General features: G+C 43.2%; 1 protein-coding gene and 1 non-coding gene across 13 annotated transcripts in view; both read left to right on the forward strand.

Annotated features, from left to right (window-relative positions):
* NAP1L4 (nucleosome assembly protein 1 like 4) overlaps positions 1-17,502 on the forward strand; it is a 47,433-nt gene that overhangs the window by 10,444 nt on the left and 19,487 nt on the right. For all 12 annotated transcript variants that reach the window (XM_003909395.4, XM_021925415.2, XM_009185385.2 and 9 more), the window contains 7 exons: positions 1,157-1,187; positions 2,370-2,428; positions 4,576-4,675; positions 8,645-8,786; positions 9,358-9,444; positions 10,977-11,108; positions 16,107-16,178. In XM_003909395.4, the coding sequence (XP_003909444.1) occupies positions 1,174-1,187; positions 2,370-2,428; positions 4,576-4,675; positions 8,645-8,786; positions 9,358-9,444; positions 10,977-11,108; positions 16,107-16,178 (606 nt within the window). In that variant the 5' untranslated portion in view covers positions 1,157-1,173. Of the gene's footprint in view, positions 1-1,156; positions 1,188-2,369; positions 2,429-4,575; positions 4,676-8,644; positions 8,787-9,357; positions 9,445-10,976; positions 11,109-16,106; positions 16,179-17,502 lie in introns of those variants that run through there.
* Positions 16,957-17,080, forward strand: LOC116269906. The gene has a single exon (XR_004177716.1). It is a non-coding gene; the product is annotated as a small nucleolar RNA SNORA54 (small nucleolar RNA).

The raw sequence follows: 17,502 nt of genomic DNA on the forward strand, positions 1-17,502 counted from the left end.
GAAATAATCATCTTTTAAAGTGGGATAATACTGAGTATATTACACAAGGTTTTTACACAAGCAGTACATCCTCAGTGTAGAAGTAATGGAAGATATGGAATAAATGCAATTAGAAAATAATCCCATAAGCTTGAAAGTGTAAACACTAGTAAATGCTTTGAATTACTCTAAAATAATTGGGCTATCATTAATATATGTTTGTGTTGCCAAATGTATTATAAAAAATAAGGCAAATTAGAATTGACATTACTCTGAAGTCTGATTATTTTAGTGCCAATAAGAGAGTTTTTTCTTTTTTTTTTTTTTTTTTTAGATGGAGTTTCACTCTTGTCGCCCAGGCTGGAGTGCAATGGCGCGATCTTGGCTCACTGCAACCTCCGCCTCCTGGGTTCAAGTGATTCTCCTGCCTCAGCCTCCCAAGTAGCTGGGATTACAGGCATGCGCCGCCATGCTCGGCTGATTTTGTAGTTTTAGTAGAGACGGGGTTTCACTATGTTGGTCAGGCGGGTCTTGAACTCCTGACCTCAAACGATCCACCCACCACGGCCTCCCAAAGTACTGGGATTACAGGCCAAGAAATTTTTTTTTGTTATTTTTGTGTTTTTTTGTGTTTTTTTTTTGAGGTGGAGTCTCGCTCTGTCGCCCAGGCTGGAGTGCAGTGGCCGGATCTCAGCTCACTGCAAGCTCCGCCTCCCGGGTTCACGCCATTCTCCTGCCTCAGCCTCCCGAGTAGCTGGGACTACAGGCGCCCGTCACTATGCCCGGCTAATTTTTTGTATTTTTTAGTAGAGACGGGGTTTCACTGTGTTAGCCAGGATGGTTTCGATCTCCTGACCTCGTGATCTGCCTGTCTCGGCCTCCCAAAGTGCTAGGATTACAGGCTTGAGCCACCGCGCCCGGCCAAGAAATGTTTTTATGAGTAAAGTATGTGTGTGATGAAATGCACAGATCTGAAGTGTACAGTTTAATGAGCTTTAACAAATGTATACACCGAGGTAACCTCAGTCAAGATCTAGAACATTTTCATCACTCTAGAAAGTTCCCTCCTGTCCCTTCTAGTGGACTCAATCCCATAGACAACCATTGTTTAAAAAGTATATTGAACAAGTATTTTTGTTATATGAATATAATTATTACAACTCTTTTTAATTTATAGGGGATAAAAACATTCAGATGGCAGATCACAGGTAAGCCAAAGTGGACTTTGTTTATTGGAGTTTAAAATTCAGTTGGTGAGCAACAGCCAAGCCATATTTCAATAAATATTAGAATCAAAGTTAAATGCATTTCAGAGTCTAGCTGATGGCTCTTTTCTTGTGTATGTATTTGAGCACATAAAGAAATTACTTCAGACATGAACAGTGCCTCAGATGTTGATACTTACAGATCTTTTTTTTTTTTTTTTGAGACGGAGTCTCGCTCTGTAGCCCAGGCTGGAGTGCAGTGGCCGGATCTCAGCTCACTACAAGCTCCGCCTCCCGGGTTCACGCCATTCTCCGGCCTCAGCCTCCCGAGTAGCTGGGACTACAGGCGCCCGCCACCTCGCCCGGCTATTTTTTGTATTTCTTAGTAGAGACGGGGTTTCACCGTGTTAGCCAGGATGGTCTTGATCTCCTGACCTCGTGATCCGCCCATCTCGGCCTCCCAAAGTGCTGGGATTACAGGCTTGAGCCGCCGCGCCCGGCCGATACTTACAGATCTTTTATGGAAAGCAATCGTTTTGCTCTCCATGCTTTAACAAAACCCCTGGGGTGAAGTCAGGTAATTTTGACACTATCCTAACGGTCTGTAGTTGTCAGTGATCAAGTGGGAGATTTTGTTTTGTGGATTGAGGGTTACTTTTAGTTGTTATATTGTTTGATGTTTATTTTTTATGAGGGAGGTATGTCCAGGCATCTTTGAAAACTGTTTCATGGCTTATTTTACATTTGTTGTAGCTAATTTTACAAAGCCGCTTTGGACACTGTCTTAACTTCGTAAGACTGCCTTACTCTGTCTGATCACATGAGCTGCGACCAAACAGTAACATGTTCGTTGGTTGATGGGTTTGGTTTGAGGGTTGGGAGCAGATTTTTTGAGGAAAGAAGCTGTAGAAATGAAAGCTGTCTAAGAAGCTTTGGCTAAGGTTGGAAATAAGAACTTTGTAGGGCTTTATGTTTGGGAGACGAGGAGGGTGTTAAGTAGTAGAATATTTTTATAGCAGGGAGGACAGCCTCTGAGATGACACATGCACATTAGTAGTTGTCTTCTCAAATCTGACGTCACTGTAGAGATGCCTCTTAATATATTGAATAAGAAACATGTCCATTTGTGCTACTTCTTTGGAGCTTTCTTGACAATGATACTTTTTAAACGTACTGTTGTTTTAGTTTTTCAGATGGGGTTCCTTCAGATTCCGTGGAAGCTGCTAAAAATGCAAGTAATACAGGTCAGTTCACTGCACATGGAGAGTTTGCATCCAGTATGGGGAATCTTCCTCTCTCTTGGAAACATTAATACAAGTAAAGGATTCCTTCCTGTACTTCAGTGGTTTTAGGAAAGCTAGAGTAATTAAAATGAAAAATCAGTATCTTATTAATAAAAGATGTATTTATTATAGGAATTCAGACTCTACAGTAGTAAAGAGAATAATAGTACAGTCTACCTTCTTGTACCTACCATCACTGAGCTTTAGTATTGATTAACAAATGACCAGTCTTTTTTCTTATTTTTGAGATGGAGCCTTGCTGTGTTACCCAGGCTGCTCTTGAACTCCTGGGCTTAAGCAATTTTCCTGCCTCAGCCTCCCAAGTAGTTGGGGCTGCAGGCACAGACCACTGCACCTGTCTTTTTTTTTTTTTTTTTTTAAATCTATACCCTTAACTTTCCTTCCTTTGGAAAGCAAATCCTAGGAATGTTATTTTGTTCATAAATTCGCAGATGTGATATCTTTCCCCCATTAAAAAAAAAAAACCCTATATATTTGTACTCCCCACTCCCTCCAAACTGTTTGAAAGCAAGTGGTGGATATCTGTTTTCCTAAAACAATTCTACAATGCCATTACCAAGAAACTTAGCATTGGAGCAATACCATTCTCTAATAGACAGTCATGCTCCTGTTTTCCCTGGTTTTCTCAGCAATTTTTACCCCACCCCCAAATCTAGCACCTACTCAAAGATCATGCGTTTTGTTTTGTTCTAGAGTCATCTCCCTACCTTTTGTATCTTTTATTAATACATCAACACAGCAACGCTCTGGGCCACTGTAGTCTTATAGAGTGCTCACAGTCTGGATTTGCCCAGTCGTTTCTTCCTGATGAGATTCAGGGTGAACATTTGGCAAGAAGGGCACACAGGTGACATGATGCAGTGGTCATTGCTTCCAGAGGCACAGTATGTTGGCTCGGCACCTATCCGGGGACATTGTGATTGATTAAGACAATGCCTGCCAGACTTCTCTGTTACCAAGGTCCTTTCACCTTGGAAGCAATCTGTCAGGCACGTGTAGATATCCTCTTCTTTTTTCAGCAAACTTTCACACAGTGGTTTTAGCACCCATTGATGTGTGTTTGTATATGCATGTAGTATTTACATACTATACATGTGTATACAATTTTATATATACAAATTATGTACCTTAAATATGCTTCACGTGCTTCATGTTAGTGGTTGTGTTTGCAGTTCTGTTACAAATGTTTAAAATTGAGTGCCTACTTGGTGTGTTTGACTTACATCATGGGAGAATACTCAGGATGGGAGAATACTTGGGTATGTACTGGCTCTAAGCAAGGGAAGGGCGCTAGGTTTGGGTTTCTATATTGTATCATTAAGAGGGAAATTGTTAAGAGTCTGTGTCATGAGCCAGATGTCTGCCACTCCTTAGTCACACAGCTGGGTAGAAGGACAGTCACTACCCTCTCAGGATCTCATTCATTGGTTTATTGGGAAATGGGCTTCTAAATACAAACATCTCGAGATTGTGAGCTCACTACACATGTAGGTTAGCAGTAAGTGGGGTGGAATGGTCAGAAGTACTTCCTGGAACGAGATGGGCTTAGGCAGAAGAACATTCAAGGCAGAGGCGAGAAGCACATGCAAAGAAAACTTAGGGAACAGTGCCGTCAGGGAGCTAGTGAGCCTTGGGCTCTCCTGGACTGTGAAGGGCGTGGCACCACAGTGAGCAAGGGAACTAGTGGATGCTCTTTCACTTTGAAAAACTGATCTCATCTCTGTTCTTGGCTTCTGGACACCACACTGGGACTTGGGGGTAGACCATGTGAACTTCCATTAATGATGTCCTCAGTTGTTTAAGCCTGGGGGTTAAACAGCCGCAGTCCTGGTGAGAACCAGGACTCTCTAGGTATTTATTCAGTAAATTTGTAACTACCCATCAGGTGATTAACCTAGAGTGTTAAATGCTCTTAAAATAAATTTTAATTATTTTCAAACGTGTTTTAGAAGTCACTGGTATGTGTATTTAGAAATTAGTAGATGTAAATCTAGGCAAAGCTAAGTAGATATATTACTCATTTTTGACTCTTGGCTATTGTGTGTGGTGGGCATATTTTAAATATGTTTGGTCTTAACTCTTCATAGAAAAGCTCACAGATCAGGTGATGCAGAATCCTCGAGTTTTGGCAGCTTTACAGGAGCGACTTGACAGTGTCCCTCACACCCCTTCCAGCTACATCGAAACGTAAGTGTGCTGTGAATCGGGTCTCATGCAATTTGGAGAAACAAAAGGAAAACAAAGGAAGAAACCGTTTTTCAGTTCCTCAAAACAGGAATAAATGTTTTTTTTTCATTCCAAGACATCGTCTGTGAGAGACAGGCACTGAGATATGAGAAGAATGACCCTACCCGGTGCTTAGTCTCAGAGTTTGCCTGGTGGACGGAAGAGAGTGACCTGTCAGTTTCTGATAGGAAGTGCACAGTGCCATCCTGTGGAGGGCTAGAGGACTTCACGGATCAGCCGAGTTGGGGAGGACAACTGGTGGCTCCTACATTAAACTAAGAGAACCGCTCCTTCCTGACTTACCCACATGAGCCTGTGACACCAACACCTTAAAAAAAAAAAAAAAAAAAGCTGGGCATAGTACCAAATACCTGTGAGTTTTCACTACCCTCCAGCCTGGGTGACAGTGAGACTGTCTTTAAAAAAAAAAAAAAAAAAAAAAAGTTAGAATCTTGCTATATTGCCTAGGCTGGTTTTGGTTTTGAACTCCTGGGCTTACTTGGTTCTCCTGCCTCAGCCTCCCAAAATGCTGGGATAACGAGTGAGCCATTGCACCTGGTTGACACCTTTCCTTTTTCTTTTTTTTTTTTTTTGAGACGGAGTCTCGCTCTGTCGCCCAGCCTGGAGTGCAGTGGCCAGATCTCAGCTCACTGCAAGCTCCTCCTCCCGGGTTTACGCCATTCTCCTGCCTCAGCCTCCCGAGTAGCTGGGACTACAGGTGCCCGCCACCTCGCCCGGCTAGTTTTTTGTATTTTTTAGTAGAGACGGGGTTTCACCGGGTTAGCCAGGATGGTCTCGATCTCTTGACTTCGTGATCTGCCCGTCTCGGCCTCCCAAAGTGCTGGGATTACAGGCTTGAGACACCGCACCTGGCCTGACACCTTTCCTTCCTTATGAGAGTCTTATGTCCTAGATGTATTGCACTATGAAAATGATAAGGATGATGATCCTAAAATCCTAGGATGGCTCTTGTCAGGACCTCCCTGTCTTACTTCTGGAAGGAATTTTTGGTTTTTGAGTTGGAATCTCACTTTGTTGCCCAGGCTGAAGTGCAGTGGCGTGTAATAGCTCATTGTAACCTTGAACTTCTGAGTTCAAGTAATCCTTCTACCTCAGCCTTCAGAGTAGCTGGAACTATAAGCATGTATCACCATACCATGCCTGGCAATTTTTTTTTTTTTTTTTTTTGAAAGGGATGAGCTGTTACTGGGCTTCCATCTGTAATCGAGTCAAGGCTTGGTCTCCCAGGAGGCCCCACCTTCCAACTGGTTTCCCCGCTATTATGACAAGAAGGGGACCTTTATTTTTTATTTTTATTTTTTGAGACAGAGTCTCGCTCTGTCACCCAGGCTGGAGTGCGGTAACTTGGGATCTCAACAACTTCCGCCTTCCAGTTTCAAGTGATTCTCCTGCCTCAGTCTCCCGAGTAGCTGGAATTACAGGTGCACGCCACCACGCCCAGCTAATTTTTTGTATTTTTATTGTTCTGGGGTAGATATGCTGAACGTGCAGGTTTGTTACATAGGTATACATGTGCCATGGAGATTTGCTGCACGTGTTTTTGTATTTTTAGTAGAGACAGGGTTTCGCCGTGTTGGCCGGGCTGATCTCTTAACTCCTGACCTCAGGTGATCTGCCCACCTTGGCCTCCCAAAGTGCTGGGATTACAGGCATGAGCCACAGCGCCCAGCCTAGAAGGGGACATTTAGAGTTTGCTTTGCCCATTTAGAAGCTTCTTGGGGATTACTTAGTGGGCCAGGTTTTTTGATTTTTTTTTTTTTGCAGACTACATTGATGGGATGGAGTGATACTGTGTAGGAGTGGCAAGAATTGAGAATGAGTAATGGTTTCTAGTTTTCTCGCTTTAGAAACTGGGTTGGTGGGGTGGCATTCTGTGAGAGGAACTGCTTGAGTGGGAACAAGTTTATGTGAGACTAGAAGTGGTTCCATATTGGCCATATTGCAGGAAAAGTGCCCGCAGATGGCTGGGTGTAGTTGGTATGAATGATTGAAGGACTGCTAGGGGCACACTAGGGTCCAGTTTGTTTAACATCCTTTGTCATTTTACTTCAGTTGGAAAGCTTCAAAAATTAAACTAATTTAAAATTGTATAATTAGCCAGGCGTGGTAGCTCACACCTGTAATCCTAGCACTTTGGGAGGCCAAGGCAGGCAGATCGTTTGAGCCCAGAAGTTCAAGACCAGCCTGGGCAACATGGTCAAACCCCATCTCTACAGGATGTAAAAAAACTAGCTGGGCATGGCTATGTGCCCCTGTAGTCCAGCTACTCGGAATGCTGAGGTGGGAGGATCATTTGAGCCCAGAAAGTTGAGGTTGTAGTGAGCCGAGATGGCACCACTGCACTGCAGCCTGGGCAACAGAGTGAGATCCTATCGCAGTAAATGAATGAATGAATGAATGAATGATCAGTGCTGAAAAGAGGTACAAGTGGCAGTGGGAGTCTATGATTTTGTTAAATTCTTTTTGCTTTTCCCTTGTTCTCATCTACTACTAGCGGTAGTTCTAGAATGTTAAGCATTATTTGAGAGTCTAAACTAAGGACCTTTAGCTTGAGGTAACTGTGATTATATTTCACCCAGGAGAGTGGTCCTTTGGGATGCAAGGCAGTTGTTCCAATACCTCCCAGACCAGTGATATGTGTGTGTGAATTGCCTGCTGCTCTGTGCTGTGTGGTGTTGGAGGATAAGTCAAGTGCTTAGACTTGAGAACTCTGATCGTGTGAATGGGTATCTAAGATTCAGGACCCAGGGCCCTGCCCCAGGTAGATTATTTGGGTCTATGATGAGGCCGGGAATCTGCTGTTCAGTCCACATGATTATGACCAGGGGCTTTGCTTTAAGCAAATAGTTTTGATAGGTTAAAAACAGGGATTTTTCTTCTGATTTATAGAAGTTATACATACAAACTAAAATATTTTTTAAAACATAGAACAGGATTGAGCAAACTCATAGTTGACCTGACTCTCAAGGACAAAGTTGTGTTGCCTGTGGTCTGTGTTTCTCAGATTTTTCCTCCAGTGTGTTAACAAGTATGGACTCCCACGTGGCACTAAATATTCCTGTACAATGTGATTATAAATAGGCCATATTTGAATACCATTGAACTTCCATTGTCCAGTTTTTCACTTGTACAGATCTATCGATGGACAATCCAGCATAAATACTTGATTAGGATAAATTTTTTTTTTCCTTTTGGTAAGATAGGGTCTTGCTCTGTTTCCCAAGCTGGAGTGCGGTAGCACAATCATAGCTCCCTGCTGCCTTGACCTCCCACACTCAAGTGATCCTCCCACTTCAGCTTCCTGAGTAGCTGAGACTACAGGGGCACACTTGGATAATTTTTTAAATTTTTTGTAGTGAGGGGTCTTGCTATATTGCTCAGGCTGGTCTTGTAGTCCTGCCCTCAAGCCGTCCTCCCACCTTGGCCTCCCAAAGTGGTGGGATTACAGGCATGAGCCACTGCGCCCAGCCTTAAGGATAAATTCTTAGAAGTGGAATTACTGGGTCCAAAGAACACTTTCAGTATTTCTGCCCTTAAGAAAGATGAGTCAGTTAGAGGGCTTCTTGACCCTTAGCCTCGTAAAACCTAGGTGTTTTGTTTTGGTTTTTAATTGCCAATTTGGTAAGGAAAAGATGAGCATTCTTAAATGTTTGCATTCTTTGGGATATTTTATGAGATTGAATCTTTCTTCATGTTTGACAATTTGTGTTTTTTCTTTTGTGAATTATCTTTTCTGCCTCCTGTATCCTTTTTTTCCTATTGGGTGTTTGTCCTTTTCCTAATTTTTAAGAGGTCTTGTTCATTATGTTAATTCCATGTTAACCTAAATTTATTTTAATAAAATTGAAAAGCATGGTGCCTTATTTTGCAGGCATGAGGATGTTGTATTTCTTACTCCTTTTTTTTTAGTTTACCTAAAGCAGTAAAAAGAAGAATTAATGCATTGAAACAACTTCAGGTGAGATGTGCTCACATAGAAGCCAAGTTCTATGAAGAGGTACATGACTTGGAAAGAAAGTATGCAGCACTATACCAGCCTCTTTTTGACAAGGTAGGGAACTCTCTTAACGAATTTAATATACAGATAATCTTCCACTTACGACGGTGTTAGGTTGTGATAAACCCATTATAAGTTGACAACATCTAGGGTAAGAACGCATCTAAGCTACCAAACATAGCTTAGTCTAGACTACCTTAAATAAGCTCAGAACACTTACATGAGCCTGCAGTCAGGCAAAATCATCTTCCACAAAGCCTATTTTATAATAAAGTGCTGAGTATCTCATGTAATGTATTGAACACTACACAGAGAGTGGAACAGAGTGTGGCTGTATTGGTACTCAAAGTGTGATGGCTTCTGCACCATCATGAAGTTGAAAATCTTTAGTTGAACCATTGGAAATCAGGGACCGCCTTTATTTTAGATCTTTAGGTGAAACATCCAGATTTACCCAGGAAATCATTTAATATTTTTCTTTGAACCCAAAAATTTAGAATCTTAAAATAAGTTATAAAAATACCCAGTTTTCAAAGTCTTTTTGTAGACATTATTTATAAATTTAACTCTTGAGTTTCCAAGTAAGCTAATAACATAATTCTAATAAGGTCTCATTTTTATGTAGAGAAGAGAATTTATCACCGGTGATGTTGAACCAACAGATGCGGAATCAGAATGGCACAGTGAAAATGAAGAGGAAGAGAAATTGGCTGTAAGTCTTTTGAAAAATGTGACTTATGTTCTGTTTTAATACTATTAAAAATAAGCATTTTTTAATGATTTTTAATGACTAGTAAACTTACGTGCTTCTAGCAGTAGGTGCTGCTGCATCATTAGGTTGGGTTTAGATTCCTTTCTGATACTGATCTAGCATGTGGCACAGTACTGTCAGTTCATAGGAGGGGTAAGATGTAGTGCCATGTCAGTTATCTGTGGACAGGAGCATATTGAAATAAAGGATCAGACAATAAAGATTAAAACATCAGAGAAAGCAAAGATCAAGAAGAGATACCCCTGTGTTCTCAGTCACTGGAATATTGGGGGAGTTGTGAGGGGAGTGCCTTCCTGCTCAGTGGCGTGGACTAGCGTGCTCCCTGACAGGTGCTCAGCCAGTGGATTTGTTGCGTATGGTGGTTGTGGTATGGCCGTCAGTTACCTGCTCACAGCCTTTTTCTAGTGACTGGTCCCATTCCGGTGCTGTGAAAACTCCCAGTGTCAGCCTGATTTTATGTTTGGGAGACAAGTAACTTTTATCCTATAACTAACTTTTGGCATGGGTGGTTTTTTTTTTTTTTTTTTTTTTTAAGGTATATGATAATTTTGGTAGCCTTATGTGTTTTTGATCTTTTTAAAATATGTAGAACCTGGCTGAATTGAAGCCATGGCTGTGGATTGATACAGTTGTGAATCAGCTTCTAACAGCTCAAGGAAATCTGCCTTCGCTAATTTAAAAGGCCTACGAGATCATTTCATCATAACAATCCCATTTGGCAAGGCATTCAGAATTTCCCATAGTTCCATTTAGTGTTATGTTTTACCTCCCTTGGTCTACCTTTTCCCTGGGACCTGATGTTATAAGACTCCCCTTCACTTTACCATGTACCCTTTCTGATCACTTTCTGATGCTTGCGTTATGTCAGTGAACCAGCATTTATAGCCACCTGCTTAAAGCTGGGTAAGTTGCTGAGCACTTTCTTGCTGCAGATACTGCTGCAGCAAATGTTTTTTTTTTTTTTTTTTTTACTTCAACTTACTGCCCCTACCCCACAAATTTTAACCAGAGGTCAGATTATTAGTCCAAGTGAACTTACTGATCCTTGGACTGGACTTTTTTTTCCCAGTGATAGATGTTCTGCATATTTGCATTCCATTTCCTTAAGGTTGACGTACAGTCTTTGCATCTGCATTTGTGATGATGATTGTCTCAGGATGGCACCTCACAGAGTTAGCACTGGATGACCTTTCCCAGAGTTGGTGGCACTTTGTCATCTCTTCAGTTTCTTCGCCTTTGATGTGAAATCATAAGGAATTCCATGTGGATATAACGCCTTGACTGCTTTTTTCCCTCGGAAGCATCTGAGAAGTGTTGCATGGCACAGTGAATGGTTTGGAGATGCAGACTCTGAAAGAAAGGTTTTTGATCGGAGATAATACAGGATTTGGAAATGGTACTCTACATTAAGCCACTGCGTTATTTTTAAATTTGTATTTTTTGCGATCTTTTTGCATCTTTATTTTTTTTAGGGAGACATGAAAAATAAAGTAGTCATAACAGAAAAAGAAGCAGCAACAGCTGAAGAGCCAAATCCCAAAGGAATTCCAGAGTTCTGGTTTACCATCTTTAGAAATGTAGATATGCTAAGTGAATTAGTCCAGGTAAGCACATTTCTATCTTTTAGAGAGATTATGTGGTAGTCTTCTAACATTATTTATCTATGGCATTTTTTTAAGCACTAAACTGGGCGTTGAAAGGTTGTTCATAGTGGGCGGAAGGGCACTTTCTGTGACCAGGACCTAAGGTGAGCAGTCCTGATCTCACAGTGAATGGTTTATTCACAGTGGGGCTTCCATGCTGTCTTTTGCAGTTCTTGGTGGAAAGCCAGGCAGCTCAGCCTGATCCAAAACTTTCAAATCAATTCCTTTTACCTCCTGTAAATGTCTGTTGTCGCGCCTGTGAATAGATTCAAGAGCGCATCTGTGTCTTACTGTGGTGTGAGTGCGCAGGAAAGGGTGAGGGCGGGAGACCAGAGTAGGAGAATGAATTTTGAAGGGATAAGTTCTGTGTGTGTGTATACACACACACACATCCCAGTGAATTTTTGAACAAGTTGCTAATATTTTCTGATCATTTCTCTTGAAAAGTGTCTATTTTAAAAAAAGAAGGCCAGGCATGGTAGCTCATGTCTGTAGCCCCAGCACTTTGGGAGGCTGAGGTAGGCAGATTGTTTAAGACCAGCTTGGGCAGCATGGCGAAATCCCATCTCTACAAAAAATACAGAATTTAGGCGGGCATTGTGTTGTGCACCTGTGGTCCCAGGTACTTGGGAGACTGAGGCAGGAGGATCACCTGAGCCCAGGAGGTCGAGGCTGTAGTAAGCCATGATTACACTTCATCCTGGTGGGTGACAGAGTGAGACCCTGTCTAAAAAAAAAAAAAAAAAACCAACCAACATTTCTGATTTTGTCTTGCCTTGACATTTTACATTCTACAGTGAAATGGTGAACAAATTAAAAGGTGACAAATTTGGTTTTCCCTGAAATTAGTTGTAATAGAAGTTTCTACAACACAGAAACAAATCTTGCCTTAAGTCTCACTGACTGGCTTGCTGTCAGTTTTTATTGCTCCAGAGTCCCCAGAAACAGTACATGTACATTCACACTTGCTCAGGACAGCTCCAGGCTCTGCTTGTGTGGGCAGAGTGCTTCTCCCATCACAGAGCATAGCCACTGTCTGTTGTCCTTTACAAACTGCTGTATTGTAATTTGCACGGGATTTTACAGCTACCTTTTTTAATGGTTTTCACAAATGTATCACATTGCTGCCTCTGCTACCTCCCTTGTTTCATGCTTATCCTGTGTCCTAAGCCAAAACTTGAGAATTCAAGATGGAAAGAATGATGTATTTCTTATTCTCCTTCCAGAGCAGAAAGCATCTAAAATAGAACAGCCTTGGTTTTTCCTGATCTGAGCTTCCTTTTTATATGAAAAGGTGGAATTTACGAAGACTAGACCATACTTTTAAAAGAATGCCATGCACCAGAATTTCATTGGAAAAATTAAGTAATGTGTACCAGAGCCATAGTCTCACCCTGACTGTGTATTACAATCACCTGAGCAGCTTTAAAAACTAAATAGCAAAAACTGAATGCCTCATCTGTCACCACGGCACTGAGAGTTTTGAGGTGGTTTTAGGAACTCTGATATGCATGCTGAGAGTTGAAAATCCCCATGGTAGGGAGCAGGTGGAAAGACTAGCTCTTAGGTTAGTTCTTCTCAGACTTCGGGGGGCATGGGGAGTGGCCATGGCAGTGCAGATTCTGGTTCTGTGGGGCTGCCTGTCTCATGGGCCCCAGGGTGATGCTCATGCTGCAGGGTTGGAGCATCTTCACGTGGGATTGGGGGTGCAGTGATAACAGGGTTTGGGAGTAAGAGTTAGGTGACTTGAGTGAGTTTTGGTGTCCCCTTCTGTGCATGTGGCCACCTGGTTATGGCATTGGGGTCACTGGCCATGGATAGCGCTGCCTTGGGTTTTGAGAGCACAGTGAGGCATTTGGCCATATTTTAATGGGGTGTCCCTTCTCATTCTCCCAGCACCTCTGTATTAGTGTCAGTGCTTCAGCATTTCAGCCAAGAGGTGTCTTGTTGCTTTTTGTTTTAAAAGCTTTAAAAAGATATGCAGGGGTTGATAGAGTACTCATTTAATATGCAGAGAATGAGGAAATGTTATTTGTACTGTTTGTAACCTCATAGCAGGTAACGGTAGCATGTTCTATTTTGATTTTTTAACAATTTTTTTTTTTTTTTTTTTTTTTACGGAGTCTTGCTCTGTTGCCCAGGCTGGAGTGCAGTGGCATGTTCTCAGCTCGCTGCAAGCTCCGCCTTCCGGGTTCACGCCATTCTCCTGCCTCAGCCTCCCAAGTATCTGGGACTACAGGTACCCGCCACCATGCCCGGCTAATTTTTTGTATTTTTAGTAGAGACGAGGTTTCACCATGTTAGCCAAGATAGTCTCGATCTCCTGACCTCATGATCCCGTCTGCCTCAGCCTCCCAAAGTGCTGGGATTACAGGTGTGAGCCACCGCGCCCGGCCAACAATTATGTTTTAATGTCTGGTGTTGGAGTCTACCATTTCTGAGAGAATCCCTTTCCTTTTTAAGGGACATAGTCTTGCTATGATACCCAGCCTAGAGGTCAGTGGCTTTTCATAGGCACAGTCAGTGCACTGCTGTCTCAGTCTCTTAGCCTCAAGTGGTCCTCCCAAGTAACTGGAACTGCAGGTGTGCGCCCCTGTGCCCAGCTCATTTTGGTCAAATATTAAATTCCAAAGTTGGATTAACTCTGAATCCCTTTGTTCTAAATTTGGGGATAGTTGAAATATATTCCTTCAAGTAGAGTGGAAAATTTGAGATGGCGGCTTTATGATCTGAGTGTGATGCTTCCAGTGTTGTTTGTGTCTTTGCTTCCTGAGTCTTGAGTGTCTGCCAGTGTGGGGCATTGCCTTATATCTGCCCTGGACATTTAAATTTTGACGCACAGGGTACATGGCTGCTTGAGGAAATTAGAACATAATGGTTATTTTATGAAGTTTGGGAAAACATCAGTGGGCACTGCGTCTTTGAGTGGGATGAGTTTGAAGTTCCCAGTGCCATCTCTGGAAAGCATGCTGGTGAAGATGTTCATCTTGGTGATCGAGAGCCAGTGCATGCCTCCATGGGTGGCACGCGCAGTGTTGGAGACTGAACATCGCATGCAGGTGTGGCCCATTTCGCAACTGCCTTTGGGTTACTTTTTGTCTAAATACTTGCAGGTATCTTTTTGTCGCTGTTTTTGTTTTTTCTATAATGTCAAAAGAGTTGAAAATTAGGACTCACTTAATGGAAAGTCAGGCACAGAAAGGGAAATACCTCATGTTCACACTCATGTGGGAGCTACAAAAACAGCTTACCGAAGCAGAGTTGTTAAAGGCTTAGAGGAAGAGAGAGGGGAGAACAAACAGGGACAGGTCCGTTATTGGATACAGAGTCACTGCTAGATTGGAGGAGTAAGTTCTGGTGTTTTGTAGCACTGTAGGGTGAATGTGGCTAACGATAATTTAGTGTGTATTTTCAGAAAGCTAGAGGACGGGTTTTGAATGTTCAAAAATAAATGAGGTGATGGTCCTGATTTATTACACATTGTATATGTGCATCAAAATGTCACTGTGTCCCATAAATTAGTACAGTTGTTACATAGAACTAAAAAAGGGAAAAAATGATTTAAGAAAAACTTAATGGAACTTCAAGACATTTTGAGGTTCAGTGCCCAGACTTCGGGGGTAAAGAAGCGACTGTAATGTTACAAACGAAGCACCTGCTGCCAGTGCGTGTTTATGAGGATTCAGGTCTTTCCATTCCTCTTCTGACTTTCCTCACTTGAACCTTCTAAGCTGACAGGTATCAGCAAACTCTGAGTTTGAAGAAATACCACTTGTAAAATGATACAGACAGATAAGAATTGTATGCTCTTCCATGGTGCCTGCAAGTTAGATCTCAGACACACTCTGTGTAACTGTCCTTAAAGAAGTTACCGCGTGTGGCTGGGCGTGATGGCTTATGCCGGTAATCCCAGCACTTTGGGAGGCCGAGGCGGGTGGATCACGAGGTCAGGAGATCGAGACCATCCTGGCTAACATGGTGAAACCTCATCTCTACTAAAAATACAAAAAATTAGCCGGGCGTGGTGGCGGGCACCCGTAGTCCCAGCTACTCAGGATGCTGAGGCAGGAGAATGGCGTGAACCTGGGAGGCAGAGCTTGCAGTGAGCCGACATTGCGCCGTTGCACTCCAGCCTGGGTGACAGAGCAAGACTCTGTCTCAAAAAAAAAATAAAGAAGTGACCGTCTGTATAGTGAGTTTTGGATACAGTCATGAGCCACATAACACATTTTGGTCACAACAGACTGCATATAGGATGGCGGTCCTGTAAGATTATGATGCCATATTCTTACTGTACGTTCTCTGTGTTTAGATACACAAATAATTACCATCACTAGCTGCTTCCAGTATTCAGTACAGTCACAAGCTGTACAGGTGTGTAGTGTAGGAGCAATAGTGGATAGTAGGCTGCGCTGTCTAGGTTTGTGTAAGTATGCTCTGATGATTGCATGCCGAATTGCCTAATGGTGTGTTTCTCAGGAGGTGCCCCCATTGTTAAGGCGTGCACAACTTTATTGCCACAGGTGGGGAAGCTGGTTGCCACGGCTGTAGCTGATCTAGCCTTCTCTTCTGACTTCCAGGCTTCTGCTCTGTCTCCTCAACAGTCTTGATTGGTAGCATTTCTGATCTCTGTGTGCAGTGGCAGCTGGTGGCAGGAAAACAGTGAAGGCCCTTGCCCCAGTATTGCAGGCAGGCGGGTGTCAGTGGCACTGCCCTTCGCTGTCAGTGACACCCACCGTTGCTCCACACTAGGGAAAGGGGACACCTTGGTGCTGCTTTTCTATGACAGGGAGTTGGTGAATAAGTTTGGGTTTCTTCCTGGTAGTTATTACTTGACAAGGACAGAATTCCAGTAGGGCTAGTTATGCAGCATCTGGGAGCCCATGCAGCCATGACGCTTGGGGAAAGATGTCCTGTTTTTTAAAAGCCGATTGGAATTTTTTTTCTCTTTTTGATTAGGAATATGATGAACCAATCTTGAAACACCTGCAGGATATTAAAGTGAAGTTTTCTGACCCTGGACAGCCTATGGTGAGTACTGACTTGACCTTCTGGTTGGCATCAGAGTCAGTCCACAAAGATGGAAAAACTTGGAGCCAGGGGCAAGAAACCCGCAAAACCCACACTTAGCTACTCATCTGCTGGGCAGCCCTGGGCAAGACAGCTCTCCAAGAGTTAGACTGAGTACCGCATTGTCTCTTTGCTCCCTGAGAGTTAGACGGGGATCCCATTGCCTTTCTGTCTCATGCTTGGCACTGTAGTCGTGAGTCTGTGCTGGATGATTTGACAGTGATGCCGACCATGTGATGTTCCAGACCCTACAGCCAGGTGGGCACCAATGCAGGAGTCAGACTGCAACTCCTGGGCTGTGGTGGTGCTGTCCACTGTGCCCGCCCTCGGTCTTGTAGTTTGTTTGTTTACTCGGTTGGTTGGAGATGATACCGTTCTTTTCCCAAGTGTCTCTCAAGTTTGCATGCATCTAATGTATATTTTTAACATTTAAAAAGATAGGAGCTATGTACACATATGAACAGCACTTATTCGAAAATCTGAACCTACTAGGTTTTACCCTAAAAAAAAAGGCACAAAGACCGAAAAATGTTTTCCTGCTCTTTGATTTGTCCTGAAACAAATCTTTCCAATATACTTGCTTTGGTGTATCATTGCAGTAGTAATGTTAGTGGCATGGATCAGCCTGCCAGTTGGTAAGACAAGCTTGACTAGGTCAGCCCTTACTTTTATCTGAGGAAACATGCTCATCTTCAGATAGCCTCCCCAGGCTGTCTCATCCTAGCCTGGTTCTCCCAGGGAGCACTGTTCGTTAACCTGTTAGCCTGGCTGTAGCTAATGGGTTCCATTCCGGTGCAATAGCATTTCCAGCGACACATGACTGACTGACTGGTGGCTTTCAGTTTCAGGTCTTGGAGACAAATGCTGCATGACAGGCTGTGGGTTAGGGATCTTGCGGATGGGTGATGATGGTAGGGACCTGGGACCAGTTAGCAGTGTCTTCCTTCCTCCCCATCTCAGCACTGGGGCCCAGGCTAATGGATGAGGGCCACTAGGAGTGGGATTTCTTCAGTATTGGGACCCGGGCTAATGGACGAGGGCCACTAGGAGTAGAATTTCTTCACTGCAAGTGCTGCAAGTAATGCCTGGGGCAGCGGCAGGGGCAGGCAGTGGATCCACCTGTATCTGTCCCTTCTACTTTTTCCTGTTCCTGTCTGTTTTCCACTATGGAAGGTGATATTCGGGTGTCTCTCTCCAGTGGGGCACTGGGAGTCAGGAGTGATGCCTGCTCACCAGCTAGGGGCTGCCTCCAGAGGGGACACCCCATCTTCCCTGTCCCATGTGG

The sequence above is a fragment of the Papio anubis genome, chromosome 12 (assembly GCF_008728515.1).
Source record: "Papio anubis isolate 15944 chromosome 12, Panubis1.0, whole genome shotgun sequence".
In the NCBI taxonomy this organism is placed as follows: domain Eukaryota; kingdom Metazoa; phylum Chordata; class Mammalia; order Primates; family Cercopithecidae; genus Papio; species Papio anubis.